This window comes from Zalophus californianus, chromosome 5, assembly GCF_009762305.2.
Source record: "Zalophus californianus isolate mZalCal1 chromosome 5, mZalCal1.pri.v2, whole genome shotgun sequence".
Lineage (NCBI taxonomy): Eukaryota > Metazoa > Chordata > Mammalia > Carnivora > Otariidae > Zalophus > Zalophus californianus.
In genome coordinates this window covers 105,288,984-105,312,530 of record NC_045599.1, presented here as the reverse complement: position 1 = coordinate 105,312,530, position 23,547 = coordinate 105,288,984, and the positions used below count along the sequence as shown (strand labels likewise).

Below are 23,547 nucleotides of genomic sequence, written 5' to 3'. Positions count from 1 at the left end.
GACCTAGGATGTGATCTATTCTGGAGAATGTTCCATGGGCACTAGAGAAGAATGTGTATTCCATTGCTTTGGGATGGAATGTTCTGAATATGTCTGTGAAGTCTATTTGGTCCAGTGTGCCATTTAAAGTCTTTATTTCCTTGTTGATATTTTGGTTAGATGATCTGTCCATTTCAGCCAGGGGGGTGTTAAAGTCCCCCACTATTATTGTATTGTTGTTGATGTGTTTCTTTGGTTTTGTTATTAATTGCCTTATATAATTGGCTGCTCTCATGTTAGGGGCATAGATATTTACAATTGTTAGGTCTTCTTGTTGGATAGACCCTTTAAGTAGTATAGTGTCCTTCCTCATGTCTTATTACAGTCTTTGTTTTAAAATCTAATTTGTCTGATATAAGGATTGCCACCCCAGCTTTCTTTTGGTGTCCATTAGCATGGTAAATGGTTTTGCACCCCTTCACTTTTTTTTTAAACTTTTTTTTAAATGTTTTATTTATTTATTCATGAGAGTCAGAGAGAGAGAGAGAGAGAGCGGCATAGGCAGAGGGAGAAGCAGGCTCCTCGCCTAGCAGGGAGCCCGATGTGGGACTCGATCCCAGGACCCTGGGATCATGACCTGAGCCGAAGGCTTAACCATCTGAGCCACCCAGTCGCCCTCCACCCCTTCACTTTCAATGTGCGGTTGTCTTTGGTTCTAAAATGAGTCTCTGCATCAATATGCAGACAGCATATTGATGGGTCTTGTTTTTTAATCCAATCTGATAGCCTGTGTCTTTTGATTGGGTCATTTAGCCCATTTACATTCAGGGTAACTATTGAAAGATATGAATTTAGTGCCATTGTATTTCTTGTAAGGTGACTTTTACTGTATATTGTCTGTGTTCCTTTTGGTCTATGCTGCTTTTAGGCTCTCTCTTTGCTTAGCGGACCCCTTTCAATATTTCTTGGAGGGCTGCTTTCGTGTTTGCCAATTCCTTTAGTTTTTGTTTGTCCTGGAAGCCTTTTATCTCTCCTTCTATTTTCAGTGACAGCCTAGCTGGATATAGTGTTCTTGGCTGCATATTTTTCTCATTTAGTGCTCTGAAGATATCATGCCAGTCCTTTCTGGGCTGCCAGGTCTCTGTGGATACATCTGTCACCAATCTAATGTTTCTACCTTTATAGGTTACATATCTCTTCTCCCGAGCTGCTTTCAAGATTTTCTCTTTGTCTCTGAGACTCGTAAGTTTTACTGTTAGATGTCGGGGTGTTGGCCTATTTTTGATTTTGAGAGGGGTTCTCTGTGCCTCCTGGATGTTGATGCCTGTTTCCTTCCCCACATTAGGGAAGTTCTCCACTATAATTTGCTCCAATATACCTTCTGCCCCTCTCTCTCTTTCTTCTTCTTCTGGGATCCCAATTATTCTAATGTTGTTTCGTCCTATGGTATCGCTTATCTCTCCAATTCTGCCCTGGTGATCCAATAGTTGTTTATCTCTCTTTTTCTCAGCTTCTTTATTTTCCATCATTTGGTCTTCTATATTGCTGATTCTCTCTTCTGCCTCATTTATCCTAGCAGTTAGTGCCCCTATTTTTGATTGCATCTCATTAATAGCCTTTTTGATTTCGATTTGGTTAGATTTTAGTTCTTTTATTTCTCCAGGAAGGGTGTCTCTAATAAGGTCCATGCTTTTTTCAAACCCAGCTAGTATCTTTAAAGTCATGATTCTGAACTCTAGGTCCGACATTGTACTAATGTCCATATTGAGTAGGTCCCTGGAAGACGGTACTACCTCTTGTTCTTTTTGCTCAGGTGATTTCTTTCATCTTGTCATTTTGTCCAGAGGAGAATAGATGAATGAGAGAACAAAATGCTAACAGGTTAACAACATCCCCAGAAAATAAACTCTAAACAAATCAGAAAAGACCTGAAACCAGGGGAAAAGAAAGGGAAAGAAAGAAAAAAGAAAGAAAAAAAAAAGGAAAAGAAAAAGATAAAAACAAACAAAAATAGAACAAAACAAAAAAAAACAGAATATGATCAAATATGATCAGGCTAGTGCAGAGATCAGTGCCACACACTAGATTTTGGGTGTATTTTGGTCTGTTAGAAGATAGTGCCTCCTAAAATTGTAAAGAAAGAAAGATTTATATATGTATAAAATAAGGGTTGATACAATGAAGGGATGGCAGATGACTGTAAAGATGAAAATTATAAAAGATTTTATAAAAGGAATTGATAAGTTGTTTGAAAAAAGAAAAGAAGATTTAAAAAGAAAAAGGGAGAGAATGTGATCAGGCAGGAGACTAGAACAAAGCCATACACTAGAGATTTAGGGTATATTTTGATCTGTTAGAAGAAATTGTATCTCAAAATTTTAAAGAGTGAACAACTTATATATATATGCCCAAAATAAGGGTAACTACTATGAAGGAATAGAATATGACTCTACAAATGAAAAATACTTTTTTTTTAAAAAAAGGGATTGAGGGCGCCTGGGTGGCTCAGATGGTTAAGCGTCTGCCTTCGGCTCAGGTCATGATCCCAGGGTCCTGGGATCGAGTCCCGCATCGGGCTCCCTGCTCCTTGGGAGCCTGCTTCTCCCTCTGCTTCTCTCTCTCTCTGCTCCTCTGTCTCTCATGAATAAATAACTAAAGTCTTAAAAAAAAAAAAAAAAAAAGAATAAAAAAAGGGATTGATAAGATGTTGGTTGAAAAAGGGAAAAAGAAAAATTCAAAAAAAATAGTTAATAAAATTAACTTTGAAAAACTAATGAATCATGGTAAAAAAGCCATGAATTCTATGTGCAGTATTCCCCTAGCGCTGGAGTTCTCCCGTTCTCCTTGATCGGTAAACTTGGTCTTGGCAGGCTGTTTGTGCTGATCTTCTGGGGGAGGGGCCTGTTGCCGTGGTTCCCACATGTCTTTGCCGGAGGCGGAATTGCCCTGCCCTTGTGAGTCCGGGCTAAGCAATCTGCTCGGGTTTGCTCTCGGGAGCTTTTGTTCCCTGCAAGGCCTCGGTACAGCTTTGGAGGATGAGAGTGAAAATGGTGGCCTCCCAATCTCCACCCGGAGGAGCCAAGAACTCGGGGCCCCGCTCCTCAGTGCGCCCCCAGAGAAAAGCAGTCACTCCCATCTCCCCGGTCTCCAGCCGCTCTCCGTGCTCACCCGGCCTGTGACCGAGCGTTTCTATCTCTGGCACCCGACCCCGTGTGGAGTCTCCAAACCCAGCAGATCCCTGCAGTGCCCTCCCGCGCTGCTCCTTCCCGGGGAGGAAGGGGAGTCTTCCCGGCTCTGCCGCTTGTTGGGTCCCTGCTGGAGGAGTAGTGGCCCGATTGGGCCGCGGATCACGGTTTATGGCCACCCCGAGCTGAGAGCCCATGCCTCAGCTCCGTCTCTGCAGCCGGCTTCCCTGCTCTGATACCTGGGAGCTCTGCTGCACTCAGGCACCCCCGGTCTTTCTGTGACCCGAGGGTCCTGAGACCACACTGTCCCACGAGGGTTCTACCCCCTGCTTAGCCACTGGAGTGATGTCCCTCAGCAGAGCTGACTTCTAAAAGTTCGGATTTTGTGCTCCGCGGCTCTAGCACTTGCCAGAAGCGGCCGACGGAGGCCCCCTCCCCTGCCGTCTATCCTCCCGAATATCGCCTCGGATTCACTTCTCCGCACGTCCTACCTTCCAGTAAGTGGTCGCTTTTCTGTTCAGAGAGTTGTTACTATTCTTCTCTTCGATCTCCTGTTGAGTTCGTAGGTGTTCAGAATGGTTTGATCCCCACTCAGCTGAATTCCTGAGAGCATACGAAATCCAGGTCTCCTACTCCTCCGCCATCTTGCTCCACCTCCTCCGGGTTTTTTATTCTGTTCCATTTATCTATGTGTCTGCTTTTGTTCCATTGATCTATGTGTCTGTTTTTGTGTCTTGATAACTACAGCTTTGTGATATAGCTTGAAGTCTGGAATTGTGATTCCTTCAGCTTTGCTTTTCTTTTTCAAGATTGCTTTGGCTATTCAGGGTCTTTTGTGGTTCCATACAAATTTTAGGATTGTTTGTTCTGGTTTTGTGAAAAATGCTAGTGGTATTTTGATAGGGATTGCATTAAATGTGTAGATTGCTTTGGGTAGTATAGACATTTTAACAATATTTGTTCTTCCAATCCATGAGCATCCTTTAAAACTTTTTTGCCCAGAGGGTAATGCCAGTACATCAGCTTCTTCCCACAGTACTCTGTTATATATTAGAATTCTGTATGATATGAATATTTACTTAGATAAAATTTCAGTGTCTTTAGTTACTGACAAATACCATGCACTTAGTTATAAAGAAGTTTCACATACAAAGTGACCAGGAGGCATGGGCAGTGGGGAGGGAAGCCCCAGCATCCTCTAGAGGATATAGGTACTATCCTCTGTCACTATCCTCTATCAGCTGCCAGCACAACTTATCCATGTGCTTCCTAAGTTTGATCATACCTAAATTCAACCAATTCATACATTTCCACTTGTGTTGCATCGTTTTCCCTCTTGAATGTCTGTGGAGTTCACTTTCTGTCTAAATCCTTCTTTTCAACAAGGACCTGAACTTGGTACTTCCTTAATGTGTTTCCTTTGGAGGAAGGATTAGCTCATTTCTGTTTCAATTTGGGATTTAAAAGAAAATAAATAGTATTTGATAAGCCTTTCCTTCTTTTTTCTCTTCTTCCAATATAGAACACCTACCATTCATGAAACGTGTCTTGAACGATGGAGGAGAATAAAGGCTGGACCCTGCCCTGAAGGAAACTATGATAATGTAGGGAACCTGACATGCACTTACATAGGTAGCTATGATACAAAGGCAAATGTGAAAAAAAAAAAAGAAAGAAATAGAAAGAGGGGTAGAACAAGCAAGATTTAGGGAGAACTCATAGGAGGGAGACTGGGCTTCTACTGGGTTGATAAAGGAAGCCTTCATGAAGTAGGTCATTTTTGAGCTGTCCTAATGGATAAATGAGAGGTTGCCAGTATTTTTTTTTCTTGCATGAAATTACTACAGGTCTTACAGAAAAAAAAAAAATAGGGAAATGTAAATAAAAGAAGAAAGTGAAGGGTGCCTGTATGGCTCATTTGGTTGAGCGTCTCACTCTTGGTTTCTACTCAGGTCATGATCTCATGGGTGTGAGATTGAGCCCCTCATTGGACTCTGCACTCAGCTAAGAGTTGGCTGGAGATTCTTTCTTGTCCCTTGTCCCTCCCCCTCTGCTCGTCCCCCTGCTCTCTCTTTCTCAAATAAATAAATAAAATCAGAAAGAAAAAAAAAAAGAAGAGGGACGCCTGGGTGGCTCAGTCAGTTAAACATCTGCATTCAGCTCAGGTCATGATCCTAAGGTCCTGGGATTGAGTCCTGCATCGGGCTTCCTGCTCAGTGGGAAGCCTGCCTCTCCCTCTGTCTGCTGCTCCCCCTGCTTGGGCTCTCTCTCTCTCTCTCTCTCTCTGAAAATAAATAAAATCTTAAAAAAAAAAAGAAAAAGAAAAAAAAAGAAGAAAGTGAGTCATGTTTTCTGTCAGATGCTATTGGTTGATTACCCAATATCCCTTCTCTCCTTTTTAATAACATAGCCTTGATTACATTCAGGGTGGCAATGTATCCCCCCCCAAAAGACTACAATACCCAGCAAACTTTGTGACAGCCACATTACCCATGAAATTAAATTCTGGCCAATGAGATAGAAGTGAAAATGTGTGGAACTTCCAGGAAGTCTCGTTAAGAGAGATGAATTCGCTGGGAGATTTGGCCCTCTTGCCCTTCCCATTTTTCTTTCTTGACACCTGGAATATAAAGGTGACGGTTAAATCTCCAGAAGGCAAGGTAGACCAGGAAGTCACTTTGAGGATGCCCATATATACTAGTCAGGATAGACTAGTTTATGCTACGATAAGAACAGTCCCCAAATCTCGGTGGCTTTATACTTCTTCCTCACCTAAATGTCTAATAGACTTCAGCAAAGAACACGTGCTATCACCGGCTGATGGAGGCTTCCTCTTGATCTGTGCTTTCAAAATCATGACAGTGAGTGGAAGGACAGATATAAAGAATGGTGCCCTGGCTCTTAAAGTTTCTGCATGGAAGAGGTACATGTCACTTCTCCTCACAGTTTATTTGTCAAAGCAAGTTACATGTCACAGTAAAATTCAAAGGGGGAGGGAAGGGCAATCCTACCATGTGTTTGAAATGATAGAAGAAAAACTATTAGTGAGTAGAAGCAATGACTTCTGTATTATGTGCTAGGATAAAGAGCTGAAAAATTAGAATGCTCCTGAATTCGTAATGACTTTGCAAACTGTTATACCAAACCTGGACTGACCATCACCAGATTTCTCCCACTTGAGAGAATAAACCCCCATGTGTTTAAATTATTGTGATTTTTGGTTTTCTGTCACAGGGAGCCAAATCTAATCCTAACAGATTCATTTCTTCCTCCCCATTAAGGCAACACAACCAATATTATTTGATGAATGTACTGGAGAGGAGTCATGAGTCTTTGAGGGCTTGCCATGCTTTCAGAAGCTTCTGAGAGCAGCAGCCACAGCAGAGCTTGGCACATACATTCCTGGTTTGTGTCATGTGATCCTGCCATCCTGCCCACGAGGAACTGGATCAAGGTTGCAGGCACAGTCTAGGCTGAGCAGACCACTGGCCATGAAATGGCCTGGCCTGAGAGCTCTTCTCAGTGCAGGGGCTCCATACTGGGTGATACCTAAGGGACTGAATCAGACCCTCCCATTCATGTTTTGAGTTTGAGACACACAGATGACAGTAGAAAGACACTGAGGGACCAGCAGAGGCTGACAGAAGCTGCATTCATGATATAATATCAATCTCCGGAGTATCTGCCTACCTCTTGCAGAGCATTATCACAGTTTTGAACAGTGAGCAGGGGGTTCAGTTCTCTATGAGGTCTGACTGGGTCAGTGCTGAGACTTTTCCTGCTTCTCTGTTCTTCTCTCTGTGGCTATACAATAAATTTCCTATGATGTGATAAAAAATTAGAGACCGACCAACACAGTGTGTGTCCTCTTCCTATGTTCTGTAGTGTACCTCTTAGTGATTTTTTATTTTTTTAATTTATTTTTTATTTAAAAAATTTTTTTAAAGATTTTATTTATTTATTTGAGAGCATGAGAGAGAGAGAAAGACAGAGCATGAGGTGGGGGGGGGTCAGAGGGAGAAGCAGACTCCCCATTGAGCAGAGAGCCCGATGCGGGGCTCGATCCCAGGACCCCGGGATCATGACCTGAGCCGAAGGTAGACGCTTCAACGACTGAGCTACCCAGGCAGCCCTGATTTTTTAAATGGTACTTTCGCTTAACCATATATCATGATCATCCTTCCGTGCCATTAAATATTCTTTACAACAGCATATGACTTGTATATAGTATTCTATTATATGACTATATTATTTAATCAATCCCTCACGTTGGATATTTGGTCATCAATTGTGTTTTTGTTTGTGTGTTTGTTTTGTTTTTATACACAGCCTCAAACTCAACATCTAAAGTTAAATATTTGTATACATCCATGATATTTTTATAGGTAAGAGTTTGATAGGAGGATGATGAGATGAGAGACATTTTAAACCAGGGACATGGCATGAAATAAACACAAAGCACAAGGCATGTCATCAAATCATCAAATTTTGCTAGTGTTGGCTACATGTAAGGAGACAGTGGCCAAATTATTGATAGACTTGAATGCCAAGTCAAGCCATAGTCATTAATGAGGGTGTTTTTTGCATACATGGACAGAAAACCTTGACTATCTTGGGGTGAATCCGTCTCTGCAAGGCTAGTGGTTGTGTTAAAGAGACAGCAAAAGTTAATTTGGCCCATTTTGTATTAGTGCAATTTATAGTAAATGAGCAAAATGATCCTTTTGTACTTTGTATTGTGCTTTGTTAAAAAAATAAAATACTATACTTTTAAGGGGATTTTATCAGTATAGAAATAGTCTAAAGACAAATAATATCCTAAGTGGAGATAATTCTATTATGGGTTCATACCGCCACTTCATATTTGTGTCAACCTTTTGAAATTTTTTGAGAAATATATATAAACAGTGTCTCACTGGATCCCCAAAATAGCATAGCCCAAATGGAAGATAACCTGCCCATTTTACCAGTGAAGGAACTGAGGTTAGGTGATTTGAAGAAATAGAATATCAGAGCTAGCATGTCAGAGCTTGATTTTTCAAGGTCACCAGAGCCGATGTCTACATTTTTCAGTGGTGACGGTGAGGGTTAGTTCAGATATTAACCATCATCACACAGTTCTTGCAAGGGAGGTAGGAACCTGTGGCCCTTCTGATTTCACATCCTGTTTTCTCTCTCCTTGCCATGATGTCATCCAGCCAGCTGGCAGCAGTGTCTGGATAAAGGACCAGGTCGACTGATTCCAAATTCAATGCTTTTTCCAAAAAACAAGTGAAATACTCTTGTCCTACTTTCTTTCCTCAAGGAATTCTTAAACTTTAATATGTGTAAGAATTATCCAGGAGCTCGTTAAACATGGAGTGCCCCAGGCTCAGCTCCCAGAGACTCCCTTTCAGCAGGCCTGGGGTTAGACCCAGATATGTGTATTTTTAACAAACTCCTCAGGTGATTATGAGAGAGGTGATATACAGAGCAGACTTTAAGAAACACTGCCTGTCCAATTTTGAGCTTGAAATATGCTTTGTCTCCTCTTGAAGCATGCCTGCTCTTAAAAATGTGACTCCAGCCCCACCTTGTTGTAACCCCTTATCAGTTCTATGTGTTTTGCAAATTGCATTTGCTCTTCATTTATGGACAAACCAGGTCAGCACTGCCAGGCCAATAAGAGCTGGATTTTCCCTGGCCTCATGCATCAGTGACATATTTGCCAACATCAGCCCAGTTCCGACATCCCTGAAATCGGCAATGGTTGATGATGATGCAGGATGCACATGACTCGATTTGCAGAGAGCCTGCTAAGCTTTCAGGGAAGTCAATAAGAAAAATCTCATTTTGATCTGCAGCTTGAGCTCATTTGATTTGGAAGTTACTGGTAGCAAAAGAAATATGGGGCCTGGGAATGTCTCTTCAAGCCCCTCTCTGACTGTAATCACCCCTAAGAAGCAGTTTTCTCCATCTGTCTCCTCCCCTCCTCTCTCTCTAGATTCATTGTGTCAGCAACAGAGTGGGGAGAAAAGGATCAACACTCTCAGACTTTCTTGACGATTCTTCTATCTCACTCTGAACAGAGAAGAAAAGGTCAAAACAGCATACAGACCATTCACCCAAACAATTCCTTACATGACTCCTAAGAAACCCATTTGGCTTTTGTGACTTTTCACACTGGTCTGGGGCTTCCAGCTTGAAGAGGTCAGAGAGGAAAAAGTGAATACATCATGATGCCTTGTGGAGTAGCTCTTGGGTCTGAGCGCTCCATAGGCTAATGCACATGTCAAAATGGTTACTTTTACCTCCTAAATGACTCCACTGAGATCTATTTATTCTCCCTGACATTACCCTAATGTCTCCTTTAGATTCTATATCCTCCTTTCTGGTTTTCCTGCTTCCCACTTTTTCTCATCAAATCTGTTATCCACAGAGCAGCTGGGTGATCTTCACATCCCATTCCTGATTATAGCCCTATGGTGGCTTTGCATAAAGATAAAGTCTACACCTGTGCTATCCATTGCAGTAGCCACTAGCCACAGGTGCCTGTTGAGCAGTTGAGATGTGATGAATCTGAATTGAGATGAACTATAAATGTAAACATCAGATTTCAAAGATTTAGTAGAAAAAAGGGATGTAAAATATCAGATTAATAATTTTATATTGATTACATATTGAAATAATATTTTAGATACATTGGGTTAACTAAAATATATTATTAAATTTAACTTCATCTCTTTTTTACTTTTTAAAATGTGGCTACTAGAAGATTTAATATTACACATGTGGCTCACATTATATATCTTGGACAGTGCTGATCTAAATTCTTGAATATGACCTGCTCCATATTGCTCTATTTCCATCTTGCACCCTCATTTTGGCCATGTGAATTTCCTTTACTGTCTTGAATTACTCACTCATCCTTTAGTTTCTGGGATTTGGGTGGGCTATTGCTTCCTTATTACTTCTCTTTCACTAAGTCTTACTCTTATTTTGGTATGTCTTCTGGATGTCATTTCTTAGATGTCACCAGCTCTAGGAAATTGCCCTTGACTTTGTGAGTCTGGCTTAGATGCCCCTTCTGTGGATCCAGAAGAATCTCTATACTTTCTCTTCCGTAATACTTTCCACATTCCTTTGGATTTGCTAGAAGAAAAACCCCCCACATATGTATAAGGGACATATGCACATATATATGTGCCCATTTTACTAAACTGTAGGCTCCATTAAGATGAGGGCTATATCTGTCTTAATGCACCTTTAACTCCAGAGTAGAAAACACAATAAATATTTGTTGAGTAAGTCTGGTCACTTCATTAAATAGGCAAGGGAATTGAGGTCCAGAGTGGGGAGACTTCCTACCCAAGTTCACACAGTGAATTCATGGCAGAGTACCTTAGGACAGTGGCATGCAGGAGGAACACAAATTTAAATAATGTATGACATTGGGAGAATTTTTAAAAATTCCATGGACAGAGATTTGTGCATGTTGGTTTAATTTTGCCCCAAAAGGTGAAGAAATAGCTAACTACCTTATGTAGAAGCAACTGTCCTGGTTGGAACACTCTCCAGCTTAAGAAAATCTCTACCCCATCAACTCTGACTCAGATACTTTACTTCTGGCATTGTTGGGTTAGAAGGAATAGGGGTGGGGAAAGAAATGACAAGACTGAGGAGATCTCGACTACATATAAATGGAACAAATATATAAGGCAAGCTGAGTCAGGGCTTTGATGTGCTGCAGGGAAATTGTTTACCTGGATCATAAACCACAGGTCATTTCTTTTTTTTTTTTTTTTAAAGATTTTATTTATTTATTTGAGAGAGAGAGAGAATGAGAGATAGAAAGCACGAGAGGGAAGAGGGTCGGAGGGAGAAGCAGACGCCCTGCTGAGCAGGGAGCCCGATGCGGGACTCGATCCTGGGACTCCAGGATCATGACCTGAGCCGAAGGCAGTCGCTTAACCAACTGAGCCACCCAGGCGCCCTACCACAGGTCATTTCTTGAGATGCTAGCACAGCCATTCCTCATGTTGACATGTTTCTGAACAGAATGAAACAAGAAGAGTGTTTGAAGCCTCCAGGGTTCTGGTATCATCCTTAGCCAAACTTGCATCTGGGAGAAAATCCTATCTGGTTCTAGCAATACATAGTTTAGTGTATTTGCAAAATGTGTCATGTCATAAATTCTTTTGGAAAAAGTGATATAAGGAGAAATCTATTTGCTTTCCATAGGATTTTCTTCTATAATTGCATCTTTTTTCCCCTTATATAAAGTCAATGCAGGGAAGTTGGCAAACATTTCAGCACAAAGAAGGAAAGCTTACTCCATAATTCCATCACCAAAAATAATCCCATTATTTATACTTCCTGTAAGTCTTTTTAATGTTCTTCATGTATATTCACTTATATAGTTTTATAAAAAAGATAAAAGTAGGGACACCTGGGTGGCTCAGTTGGTTAAGCGGCTGCCTTCGGCCCGGGTCATGATCCCAGGGTCCTGGGATCGAGTCCCACATCGGGCTCCTTGCTCAGCAGGGAGCCTGCTTCTCCCTCTCTCTCCTTCTGCTTGTGCGCTCTCTGTCAAATAAATAAAATCTTAAAAAAAAATTTAAAAAAAGATAAAAGTAGGATACCATGAATACTATTTAGTAATATTTTTCCTCTTAGATATATATCATGAACAATTTCCTATGTCAATAGTACTCTTTTGTAATATGATTTTTATTGCTTAATATTCTAAGGTATTTAAACCATGCTACCAATCTTCTATTATTGAACATTTAAATTGTTTCCAATTTTTCAGTATTAAAAATCACTCTACAGTAAATTCCTTATGCACATATCTCTGATTTTTCCAAAGGATAAATTTGTAAAAGTAGAATTTCTTACTAAAAGATAATGCACATTTTAAAGAATGTTGGCATTTATTTTTAATCAACCTCCTAAAAGTTTTAGCACAGACTGTTTTTCAAAGTTCCAAAGTATTCTTTGCACACAAGTTCTTTCATGTTTTTAAATTGTACCATCTACTCTTATGAAATTTGTCTCCATTAAGTTGATACACCCAAAAGGGAATTCCCAAAAATGTCAAAATGAAATAAATTCTAGACTCTGAATCATATTGATGTCCATATGATTATGTCCACTTTTGTCTAGATTCTTAAAAGTGGTATTTTCCAAAATGCTCAATGGGAAAAGAGTTCTGTGTTCTGGTAGGTTTGAGCAAAGTTTTGTCCTCCATCTCTATGCAGATCTTGAAAACTCCTGCAGTAAATTTTAACAGGTTCAAATTTTTCTTTCTTAAGGTTATTTGGTCACCAAACTATTAAAAAAGAAATCTGGTCACTCCCTACGGCGGCGGTGTTCGCTCGCGTTCCGCCGTCCCGGTCCGTGCCGCCCTTTGCTGTTGCGGCCACCGCGGGACCATGGCAGCGCTCGTGGTGCTCCTGTCCTTGCTGGCGGCGGGTGTTTTGGGGAACGAGTTTAGTATATTAAGATCGCCAGGGTCTGTTGTTTTCCGAGATGGAAATTGGCCTATACCAGGAGAGCGAATCCCAGACGTGGCTGCATTGTCCATGGGCTTCTCTGTTAAAGAAGACCTTTCTTGGCCAGGACTTGCGGTGGGTAACCTGTTTCATCGTCCTCGGGCTACCGTTATGGTGATGGTGAAGGGAGTAGACAAACTCGCTCTACCCCCAGGCAGTGTCATTTCGTACCCTTTGGAGAATGCAGTTCCTTTTAGTCTTGACAGCGTTGCAAATTCCATTCACTCCTTATTTTCTGAAGAAACTCCTGTAGTTTTGCAGTTGGCTCCCAGTGAGGAGAGAGTGTATATGGTGGGGAAGGCAAACTCGGTTTTTGAAGATCTCTCCGTAACGTTACGGCAGCTCCGCAATCGCCTGTTCCAGGAAAACTCTGTTCTCAATTCACTTCCCCTCAATTCTCTGAGTAGGAACAATGAAGTTGATCTGCTCTTTCTTTCGGAATTGCAAGTGCTACATGATATTTCAAGTTTGTTGTCTCGACATAAGCGTCTAGCCAAGGATCATTCTCCGGATTTATATATGCTGGAGCTGGCAGGTTTGGATGAAATTGGGAAACATTATGGGGAAGATTCTGAACAATTCAGAGATGCTTCCAAGATCCTTGTTGATGCCCTGCAAAAGTTCGCAGATGACATGTACAACCTTTATGGCGGGAATGCAGTGGTGGAGTTAGTGACCGTCCGATCGTTTGACACATCTCTCATCAGGAAGACAAGGACTATTCTTGAGGCAAAACAAGTGAAGAACCCATCAAGCCCCTATAACCTCGCCTATAAGTATAACCTTGAGTATCCAGTGGTTTTCAACATGGTACTTTGGATAATGATCGCCTTGGCCTTGGCCGTGATTATCACCTCTTACAATATCTGGAACATGGATCCTGGATATGACAGCATTATTTATAGGATGACAAACCAGAAGATTCGAATGGATTGAACTCTCCTCATGCCAAACTTAGAAAAGGGATTTGGAAATTGGCTGTTTTGTTAAATCTTTTAGTGTAGTTTAAAAGTAGATAGTATACTTTAAATTTATAAAAAAGAAAATTTTGTTCTCCGTGTGCCTGTGATGTTCTTTTAGAGTGATTTATAGTATTGATGTGAGTTGATCTGTGTGCTATAGATTCTATAATATGCTCAAATATGATATAACCATTTAATTTCATTCCATTTAACATTTGGAAATGTGCACTGAAATAAATGTAAAACATTTAGAATAACTTGTGTTATTTATGTTGGGGAAAATGCACTGAATTTATTAGACAAACTTAGGAGTGCTTAACTTCCTTACACAGGACAGATGAAAATGACATTTGGGCTGTTCTATACCAGGAACCATTTGTAAATGTCTTAATTTGATGTAAATATCTCTGAAACAGAAGGTATTTAACTTCAAAGAGCCCTAAGTGGACTATCTGGGAGTACTTACACAGTGACTGAGATTGAGAACTGCATCTGATTGACAGAGGGTGGCTGTTTCTTAACCTCTTCTGAAAGTCTGGTGATCCAGATCACGAGGTGGATATTAAAAATACTACATTGATCTAAAAAGAAACTAGCTTTGTGGAGTTAATAGATATCTGTAATTATACACCCAAAAACCAATTTTGGGGGGACATCTTGGGGCTTGACTATTTTATAGTCAACTTTCCTGTGTAAGTTACTATTAATGGTTTGTGGTACGTCATTCTCTAGAATATTAAGTGGAAGTAGATGCTCCCTACTTTTCATGTGGAAGTGGACCAATGTCTATAAAGAGTGACAAATAAAGTTAATACTGATTCCACAAAAAAAAAAAAAGAAATCTAAGCCTACATATATTCCAATGTATACACTTAGAGAACCACCTGTCCAGAGAAAGTTCAAGGAGGTGTATTATAGGGGCTGTATATGGGGTTATTTTAAAGCTTTGTATTTTTAAAAAATTTATTATTATTTTAAATTTCAGTATAATTAACATACAGTGTTATATTAGTTTTAGGTGTACAATATAGTGATTCATGCATTACTCAGTGCTCATTTCTATAAATATACTCTTTAAAAAAATATTTTATTTATTTATTTGCAAGAGAAAGAGTGCACAAGCGGGGGCAGGGAGGGGCAAAGGGAGAAGCAGACTCCCCGCTGAGCAGGGAGCCTGACCCAGGGCTCAATCCCAGGACCCTGAGATCACGACCTAAGCCTATGGTAGATGCTTAACTGACTGAGCCACCCAGGCGCCCCATAGGTGTACTCTTAATCCCCTTTACCTATTTCACTCATCCCTCCACCCTCCTCCCCTCTGACAACCACCAGTTTGTTCTCTACATTTAAGAGTCTGTGGGGTTTTTTTTTTTTTTTTTTTGGTTTGTTTGGCTTTTAAAATTCCACGTATGAGTGAAACTGAGTGATATTTGTCTTTCTCTGACTGGCTTATTTTGTTTAGCACTAGACTCTCTAGATCCATCCATGTTGTTGCAAATGGCAAGATTTCATTTTTTTTATGGCTGAGTAATATTCATATATATATGTGTGTGTGTGTATATATATATGTATATATATATATATATATCTTCTTTATCCATTCATGTGTTGATGGACACTTAAGTTGCTTCTATATCTTGGCTTTTGTAAATAAAGCTGTAATAAACATAAGGGTGCACATATGTTTTCTAATTAGTGTTTTTGTATTCTTTTGGTAAATACTGAGTAGTGGAGTTACTGGATGATATGGTAATTCTATTTTTAATTTTTGAGGAACTTCCATTCTGTTTTCCACAGTGGCTGCACCAGTTTTTACTTCCACCAACAGGGCATGAGGGTTCCTTTTTTTTCACATCCTTGTCAACACTTGTTATTTCTTATGTTTTCTATGTTAGCCATTTTGACAGGTGTGAGGTGAGATCTCATGTGGTTTTGATATGAGCCTTTGTATTTGACCATAGGCAGCAGGGCCAGATCAGCTGAGTCTTGTGTCCATGGTCACATGACAAAGCTGAAGGACTCTCTGATATCAGGCCTTATGGATCTTTCCAGGAAGCCAAGACCATTTTCTGACGAGCAAAGGTTAGAATTAAGCTTTTTTCCCAAAAAAACTCTATTCTGTCTCCTCCCCCCCAAAACAGATTTGCTTATGACTGTGTGATTGCAAACGAAAAGTTCATCTATGTCTCATCTTCATATGTATGAAGTCATTATTTTTACTTATTTAATTCCTGCCCCAAATTGTTTTAAAACTAAAATAAAGAATACGTTGAAAGTATATATGTTAAAAACCTCTCTTAGGCCAAATTTTCTTAGAACCAAGGAAATATAAAAATCAAACAAAATTTTTTGTGTTCATTGTGTCTGTTTATCAAATATCAGAGTTTTGCCTACAACCATCATTTTTTAAATTGTATTATTTAGTATTTTTCCTTAAAGTTTTCTCTCTATTCTTTAGTTCTCAACAACAAAATATGCAAAAATACATATTTGGCAGTTTTATCTTTTTTCTAATAGATATTAAAATAAACCTATAACTATTAAAAATAAAACTGTTTGCTTTAAAATGCCTGAAATTATCTCAGGTCTTCTGTTAGTAAACTTTTTCTGTGAAGGGTCAGACCGTAAATATTTTAGGGTTTGAGAGTCATGCAGTCTTATCACAATTACTCAACTTTGTTGTTGTAGTACAAAAACAGCCCTAGACAACAAGTAAACAAATGGGCACAAATCTGTTCCAATAAAACTTTTATTTACAGACAGGCAGAGGGCTGGGTTTGGCTCATGGGCTGTAGTTAGCCAATCTCTGCTCTGGATGAAACAAAGAGTTTATTTTCACCTTCTGAGTGACTACATTGGTTCATTTTAGGTGCAATCTAAATGCACTAACCTGGGCAATAATTGAATAGCAAAACCTCTTATTTGCATTTCACTCCTATTTTCAGAGATAGTCCCAATTTCAAGCCATGTGTCTCAAATTTGGGGATCAGATTCATCACCCTGACTCTTACAGGACTAGGATTAAAATGAAAATCAGAAACCAGCCTTTGCAACAAAACAATGGACATCCTGAGACAAATTAACCTCAAACCACCTTACTAATGAACTTTACAGGAATGCACTGCTCAGTGATTTTACCCTTGCAAAATTATTCTTCATAAGAGGAAGAAAAAAAATCACAACCCAAGCAATTTGGGATCCTAAATTATTGACACATTAAAAATTAAAATGTTAATTAACAGAGGGTCTTATCTGAGAGAAGCAAGTTTGCGATTAGTTCCCAACCTTGCTGAATCTAAACCCTATACATCTTCTATTTACTGAGTTGGTGCAAGGTTTGCCCCAGTGGCTCCAATATTTACAAGAGGGAAACTTCCTAAATATGATAGAAAGCAAGGCTCGCTTCTGCAGTATGCATGTGTTGGACCACATCATTGACTTTGGAGATAGGAAGAATATATGTTTTGTATAAATACAATAAGCCCACCTCCACTTACTACTCACCGTTTTCCATCTTAGATATTCACAAATAACAATACATCTGAATAGCATTTTTTTTATGTTTATAAAGCTTTTCTAAATATATTGCCTCATTAAAGTTGCTCAGTAATTCCAGGAGCTGGGAATTATTATCTTCATTTTACAGGTGAGGGATCTGGGGTTAATCCTGCATTTGAACTGCCAGCCACATGTTGGGGAACCCTGGAGCTATGCTAGCCAATTTCCACATGCTAGAATGGGATTGCAAAGGGCTCCTAAAGGTGATTCTTTTCCCTACTCTGTTCTGCCACACTCTGCTTATTTCTATCATCCCAACTCTTACCCCTCACCCAGCCCTCCATCTACCGTGGTTGTCCCCATGGGACCCATTCAAGGGTGCATGGCTGGGTCAAGGTAAACCCATCTCTACCACTGAAACACAACTCCAGCCTGACTTAACAACTAGTAATGTCAACTCCCATCCCTAATTGGACTCATATTTTCTAATTCTATGTCTAGTGTTTTCCTATATATTGTAACTGCTTCTGAGATACAGAGGAAATTAATCTATATTGACAGAATTGCTAATTCAGCTTTCTGTTACAAAGGGTAATCAGAGAATTAGGATGGGGAAGTATAAAGCAGCATGTATTGATGAGTCTATCTTCTTTTCATTTGCAAACCATCTGGAAAGGTTCATCCAGAATCCAAGATTATAACTTAAAGTCACCTTACATATCACCTAGTTCAACTCCTATATTTCATATTTAAGGAAACATGGGAGAACTTTGCCCAAGATAATGATTAATAATAATAATAATAATGGTTATCATTTGTTTAATGCTTAGCATGTGCCAGACACTAATATAAATGCTACAAATGCATAAGGATTGTTACTCCAGTCTACAAATAAAGCATCCAAGACTTGGAGAGAAAAACTGGACTTGCCTAAGGCCATGTGTGTGTAGGTAGTTGGGCCAGGCAGGGTATGAGGTCAGGCCATCTGACTCCAGAACTACCATTATAGTGTAATTCTTCTACTATAGCAGAGCCCAAAGTTGTGATGAGAACAGCAATATCCTCATGAGAAGGACACTTTGCCCTGTGGTCTTCCTCTTCAAACCTATAACAGCAGTCCAACCATGAGAAAAACATCAGACAAACCCAAACTGAAGGATATTCTACTTGCACACTGCCCAAAGAATGGGTGCCCTGGACTTACCTCGACAGACACTAATTTAACTAGTCTTGAGTGAAGCCAATGTACTGGCATTTTTTAAAGCTCCCTGGTGATTCAGATGTGCAGCCAGAATCAAAATACCACGAGGCATGCATTTTTCCCAGAAAGAGAGAGTTAGTGAGTGATCCAGGAAGGAAAAGGAGCGTAGAATTTGGGTTGGATGAAGCATTGTATCTGGAAGAGGGGTTCTCACTGCCCTAGGTGTGCGATTTTTTTCACTGCAGGAAACAACCAGGAAAGAGGACACGGGGCTGGAGTTGGGATGCCTGGAGGCTGCCAATCTCACCCTTCCTAATCAAGAGGTCTTTTGGGGATCACTTTGGCTCTAAAGATCACTACATCCTTTGCTCAGCAAATTGCTAGTTCCTCTGCCTTTTTTCCCTTGAATATCTCCAAAGATTGTTTATAGTCAGCCCCACACCTAAGTGGACACTTGTCAGTTATGCACCCGAAAGGTATGTGAACAACCAGCCTTGTCAGCTAAAAAGAAGGCTGACTTCTTACATTTAAAATGAATATTGATTTGAAAAGAAGGGGGTAGGGGGGGAAAAAATCAAAAGTGAGAAAAATGGCTGACTCAGGCCAACCTCAATGCATATGGTTTGAAATAACTTCATTAAGAGTTTGGCCAGGGGTTGGAATTATGCAAGAGCCTCTTTCAGAAAACCTAAGATGTTTGGGGAAATTGCTCTGGAAACTTCCGTGTTAAAAAATTAGGAAGAACTGGAAGGTTACCTGAGAAGCTGCACATAATACTTTAGAAAACTTAAAATAGAGTCTTTCTCATTATTACAAAGAAATGCTATTTTTTTTAACTGATAACCCCAAACTTCTGCGCTCAATAGATAGGAGTTCAGACTGAAGCTCCACCACTAGTAAGTTACTTAATGTCTCTGAACCTCAGTTTACTATTCTGCAATATTGGATTAACCATGCTTACCTCAAGGATTGGTTAAGAAGATTAAGTGAGATAATTTAGTGCACAGAAATCAGTGACTTGGCCCAAAGTGATGTAATTGGAAGTGACAAGGATAGCTTTCAAATTCTGGCCCCCTGTGCCATGTATTTCTATTTTACCTCCAAGGTAAAGGGTAGCAAGTATGCAAAAGCCATGGATAATCCAGTCACCATAATGCGTGCTATGCTCATGGTTAAGGAAACTGCATGGACCTATGATTTCCAGAAAGGACATTGGGAGGCTTTCCCCCTTCCTCAGTTCCATAGGGAGATTTTTCTGGAGGAATCATAACCTTTTTTAGTGAGAGAAAAAGATAGTGACCCCAGTGCTTTTTTGCAACTTGAGAAGAGCATGAGAGAAATGGAAAATCTTACATGTGATTGACACGTGTTAATTATCAACATGCTTTCCCCCCTATTATGTCCCCATGAAAATTTGGGAGTCGCCAACTCCTGCCTTAACCTTTGTCTCCCTGAATCCAGCCAGTCATCAAGCTTTGTCAGTTCAGCCTTAATGAAACCTCTTTCCAAATGAGTCTTCCTCAAGTACATCTTTTACTGTGACCTCCTCTGCTTACAGCTTTCCTGAAGGCCACCTCTCTGTATATGGGACTTCAGCTGATATGCTTGTCCTTCTCTCCTACCCCTGCTTTTCCCTCATCCCCTCCTGCAGCCAAGTGTAACTACCCAGTGCCTTTGGGCACACCTGCAGCCCCTCTTTTGTATAAACATGGCCTGCCAGTTTTACTGCCACTCCCTTCCCAAGTACCTAGAAGTGGTCTTTTTGTGGTGCTTAGAAACACAGGCTCTGGATTCAAATCCTAACTTGACCTTATAGGATATGTGTTCTTGGGAAAGTTATTTTATTTTTCTCAGCCTTGAGAATAGTATGAGGGATGATAATAATACTTAATTCAAGGGGTGAATTAATGAGATTAATAATACCTGACTCATGGGGTTGATTACATGAAATAATGTAAATCCCCTGCTTCTCACAGCATTTGGAATGCAAGAGGCACTCTACAAGTGTTAGCTGCTATTATTACTGCTGATTTCTTATTCTTGTTTTTACTGTTGCCTGTTTAAACAAATCCATCATTTAAATATCACCTCCTTCAAGAAGGCCTTCTGATAACACCCAGGTCCCTGGAGAGGTCATCTCTCTTTGTTTTATGTTGCCATGGTACTTTGCAGATCACTCATGGACTCACCATTCAACATGCTTTCTTGTGTCTCTGTCTTACTCTTTCTCTTAGAATATAAACTAATTGTGGGATATTACCTTGGTAATCTTTATATCCACAAAAGCCCTAATCACAGTAATGACCAAATGTTTGTGAAATTTAAATAACTTGGACAAATAATAATAATAATAGATGCCATTAAATGTGATCATCTAAGAGGCTGTTAGCTTAGGGCTTGGTTCATAGGAAATGGTCTATAAATGTTAGCTGTTATTACCATTTATTGTTGACTGTGATATTTCATGCATTCTCTTAATTTATTCCTCATAATAGCCCTATCAGGCAAGTTCTATTAATGCTACCATTTCACAGTTGAGGATTAAGGTACGAAGAAGGTGAAATAATTTGCCCAAGATCATGTAGCTAGTGAGGGGCAAAGCAAGGATAAGGACCCCTGGGGATTCCACTATGTTCAAAGGCCTTTATCTTAAGCAGTGACTGAGGATCATTGGATTTTATGCCCAAGTAACAGATGAGAAAACTGATGAACTGAGTGAGAATCAATGCTGGGTTGACTAGTCCAGTGGGTTCTGCATAGAAAGGAGAGGAGGCCCATAGGTGGAAGAAATTTTAAGCTTTAACTCTGTCAAACTCAAGTAAAAATCAGATTTCATCGAACCACTGATCAAAGTGCCAAAAATGGTTTAATTTTTTAAAAGCACATGTAACTTATTTTAATCTGCTTGACTGGTCAAGCCAGTAAAAACAGTAAAAGCAGTTTATTCAATGAAAAACACCCACACCCACACCGTGGTTGTTGGGCCAAGCTGGCCAGCCAAGCAGACAGTTAAAATAGTCACCCAGGGGGCGCCTGGGTGACTCAGTTGGTTAAGCGACTGCCTTCGGCTCAGGTCATGATCCTGGAGTCCCGGGATCGAGTTCCGCATCGGGCTTCCTGCTCAGCAGGGAGTCTGCTTCTCCCTCTGACCCTCTTCCCTCTCATGTTCTCTCTCTCTACCATTCTCTCTCTCAAATAAATAAATAAAATCTTAAAAAAAAAAATAGTCAACCAGGTGTAGATAGAGTCTCAGAGGGAAACACTGAAGGAAGCCAGTAACAAAAGGCTTTAATGTCTGTGGAGTTCATTCAGATTGTGTACCGAGGTATCTGGCCAAAGAAACTATGGCTAAGCAAGTGCAAAGGAGGAGAGAAGTCATTTGCATAGAAGCCTTGGGACCTTCTATGAGAGTCAGGACGGAGCCTCTCCTCCTTTTTTTTTTTTTAAATTCTAAACTGTCTGAATCTGTTGGAGTAGCCTGAGTAGCTTTGACAGACTCACTTGGTGGAAGAGAGGTCTCAAGACTCCTGAAATAAATAACTCTGAGGGTTGAAATACACTGATCTGGAGTAAAGGGATGGGTCTTCTGGGCTCAAGAGGCAGAGGCCCTGGAACATGCTCTGATTCAGATCTTCTGGGTTAACACTGAGCTTTGGGAAGCAGCTTTTTTAGGAAATTAAAACACACACACACACACACACACACACACACACACACACACACACACTAATTTGGGAGCCCAGGGAAATTTTACCCTGGAACAAACCAAATGTAGCATTGATGACCTATTGGATCTTCAGTAGAAATTTGCACTGGCAAGGATAGAGCACCTGAAGCCCCATGGAGTATAGGTCATTCTTGAACAACTAGCACTTTGCAGGAGCAGGGGAGTTGTCTAGGTTCAGGAAGACATGTCAGAGTTCTGGTTCCACTGGGCAAGAAGGATCAAGCATGACTTCATCTTAGAATAGTCAGGAAATAGAGATGCTGGGTTTCTGCTAACCCAGGCAAGTTATTCCATGCATATTGTACTTGGGGGAGGGGGAGACACCGTTCAGGGCAGAATGTTCTTCACACCCAAGGTTATAAGGCTAGATATCCAGCTACTAGAGAGAGATACGGAAGGTAGAATAAAGGCATATTTAGGAATGAGGGCAGGCCTGGAGGAAGAAAGCCATTAGAAAAGCTACACAGGGGTGCCTGGGTAGCTCAGTCAGTTAAGCGTCTGCCTTTGTCTCAGGTCATGATCCCGGGGTCCTGGGATCCGAGCCCTGTGTCGGGCTCCCTGCTCAGCAGGGAGTCTGCTTCTCCCTCTCCCTCTGCCTGCTGCTCCCCCTGCTTGTACTCTCTCTCTCATTCTCTCTGTGTCAAATAAATAAATAAAATCTTTTAAAAAAAGAAAAAAAGAAAAGCTACACAATTGAAGTTACTTCTAAACCTGTGTTTAATGAGAGAAATCAAGGAAACAAATTTGGTCAATTAGAAAGTAATGAGGACCTTGCAAAAATAACTATTGACAAAAGGCAGCAAGGGATTTCTCATGTAATTTGAGCATAACACACACTGTATGAATCACAGGTCAGGAGGGTATGCCTCCTAGGAGATTAGAGTTGGTATCATGCCTACTCAATTTTTGGCAATGATTTCTTCATTTAGCAAGCAGAACTGTGATCTGAAATGAACCCAGAAGCCAGATAAATGGGGCTCCAGACGTCAAAACCAGGAGGAGGCCACATATTAGTGACTATTCAGTCCAGGTATGGCTGGTACATTTCAAAGGAACTGGGCCTGAATGATGTCCTAAAACAAAAGCATGAAAAGGAATTCAAAGAGCAGGCCATGGTCTGTTAAGGTAAATTTATGGTGTATTAACCAGCTTTATAACCAGATTATTGGAAAATAGCATAAATCATTCCAGACAAATAGTTCCTTCTTTAGGTTATCAGAAGGGAAGGCAGTGTGCAATCTTCTTATCAGAGTGAAAAATGAGGACATCATTTCTTTTCTTTTTTTTTTTTTTTGGTGTATATCCATCAGGGAAAAAAAAGATAAAGAGCTGACCTCCTACAGTACTGGATTCCATAAAGTTTCCCTTCCAAAGTGAAATGTGTATGTGTGTATGTGCATATCTCTGTGTGTGCATGCACATTTGGTGGGGAATGGAACTTTGATAGAGCCTGGATAGTCTC

The 23,547-nt window shown here is 40.3% G+C and overlaps 1 protein-coding gene and 1 long non-coding RNA gene across 2 annotated transcripts in view; both read left to right on the top strand.

The window, feature by feature from the left end:
• The window catches only part of LOC113929963, a 405,324-nt gene that overhangs the window by 126,065 nt on the left and 255,712 nt on the right, over positions 1 to 23,547 (top strand). The window lies entirely within an intron of this gene.
• LOC113929961 (renin receptor-like) lies at positions 12,478 to 14,500 on the top strand. Its single transcript, XM_035727826.1, has one exon. It carries the CDS (start codon positions 12,578 to 12,580, stop codon positions 13,631 to 13,633), a length of 1,056 nt encoding a protein of 351 aa, XP_035583719.1. The 5' UTR covers positions 12,478 to 12,577; the 3' UTR covers positions 13,634 to 14,500.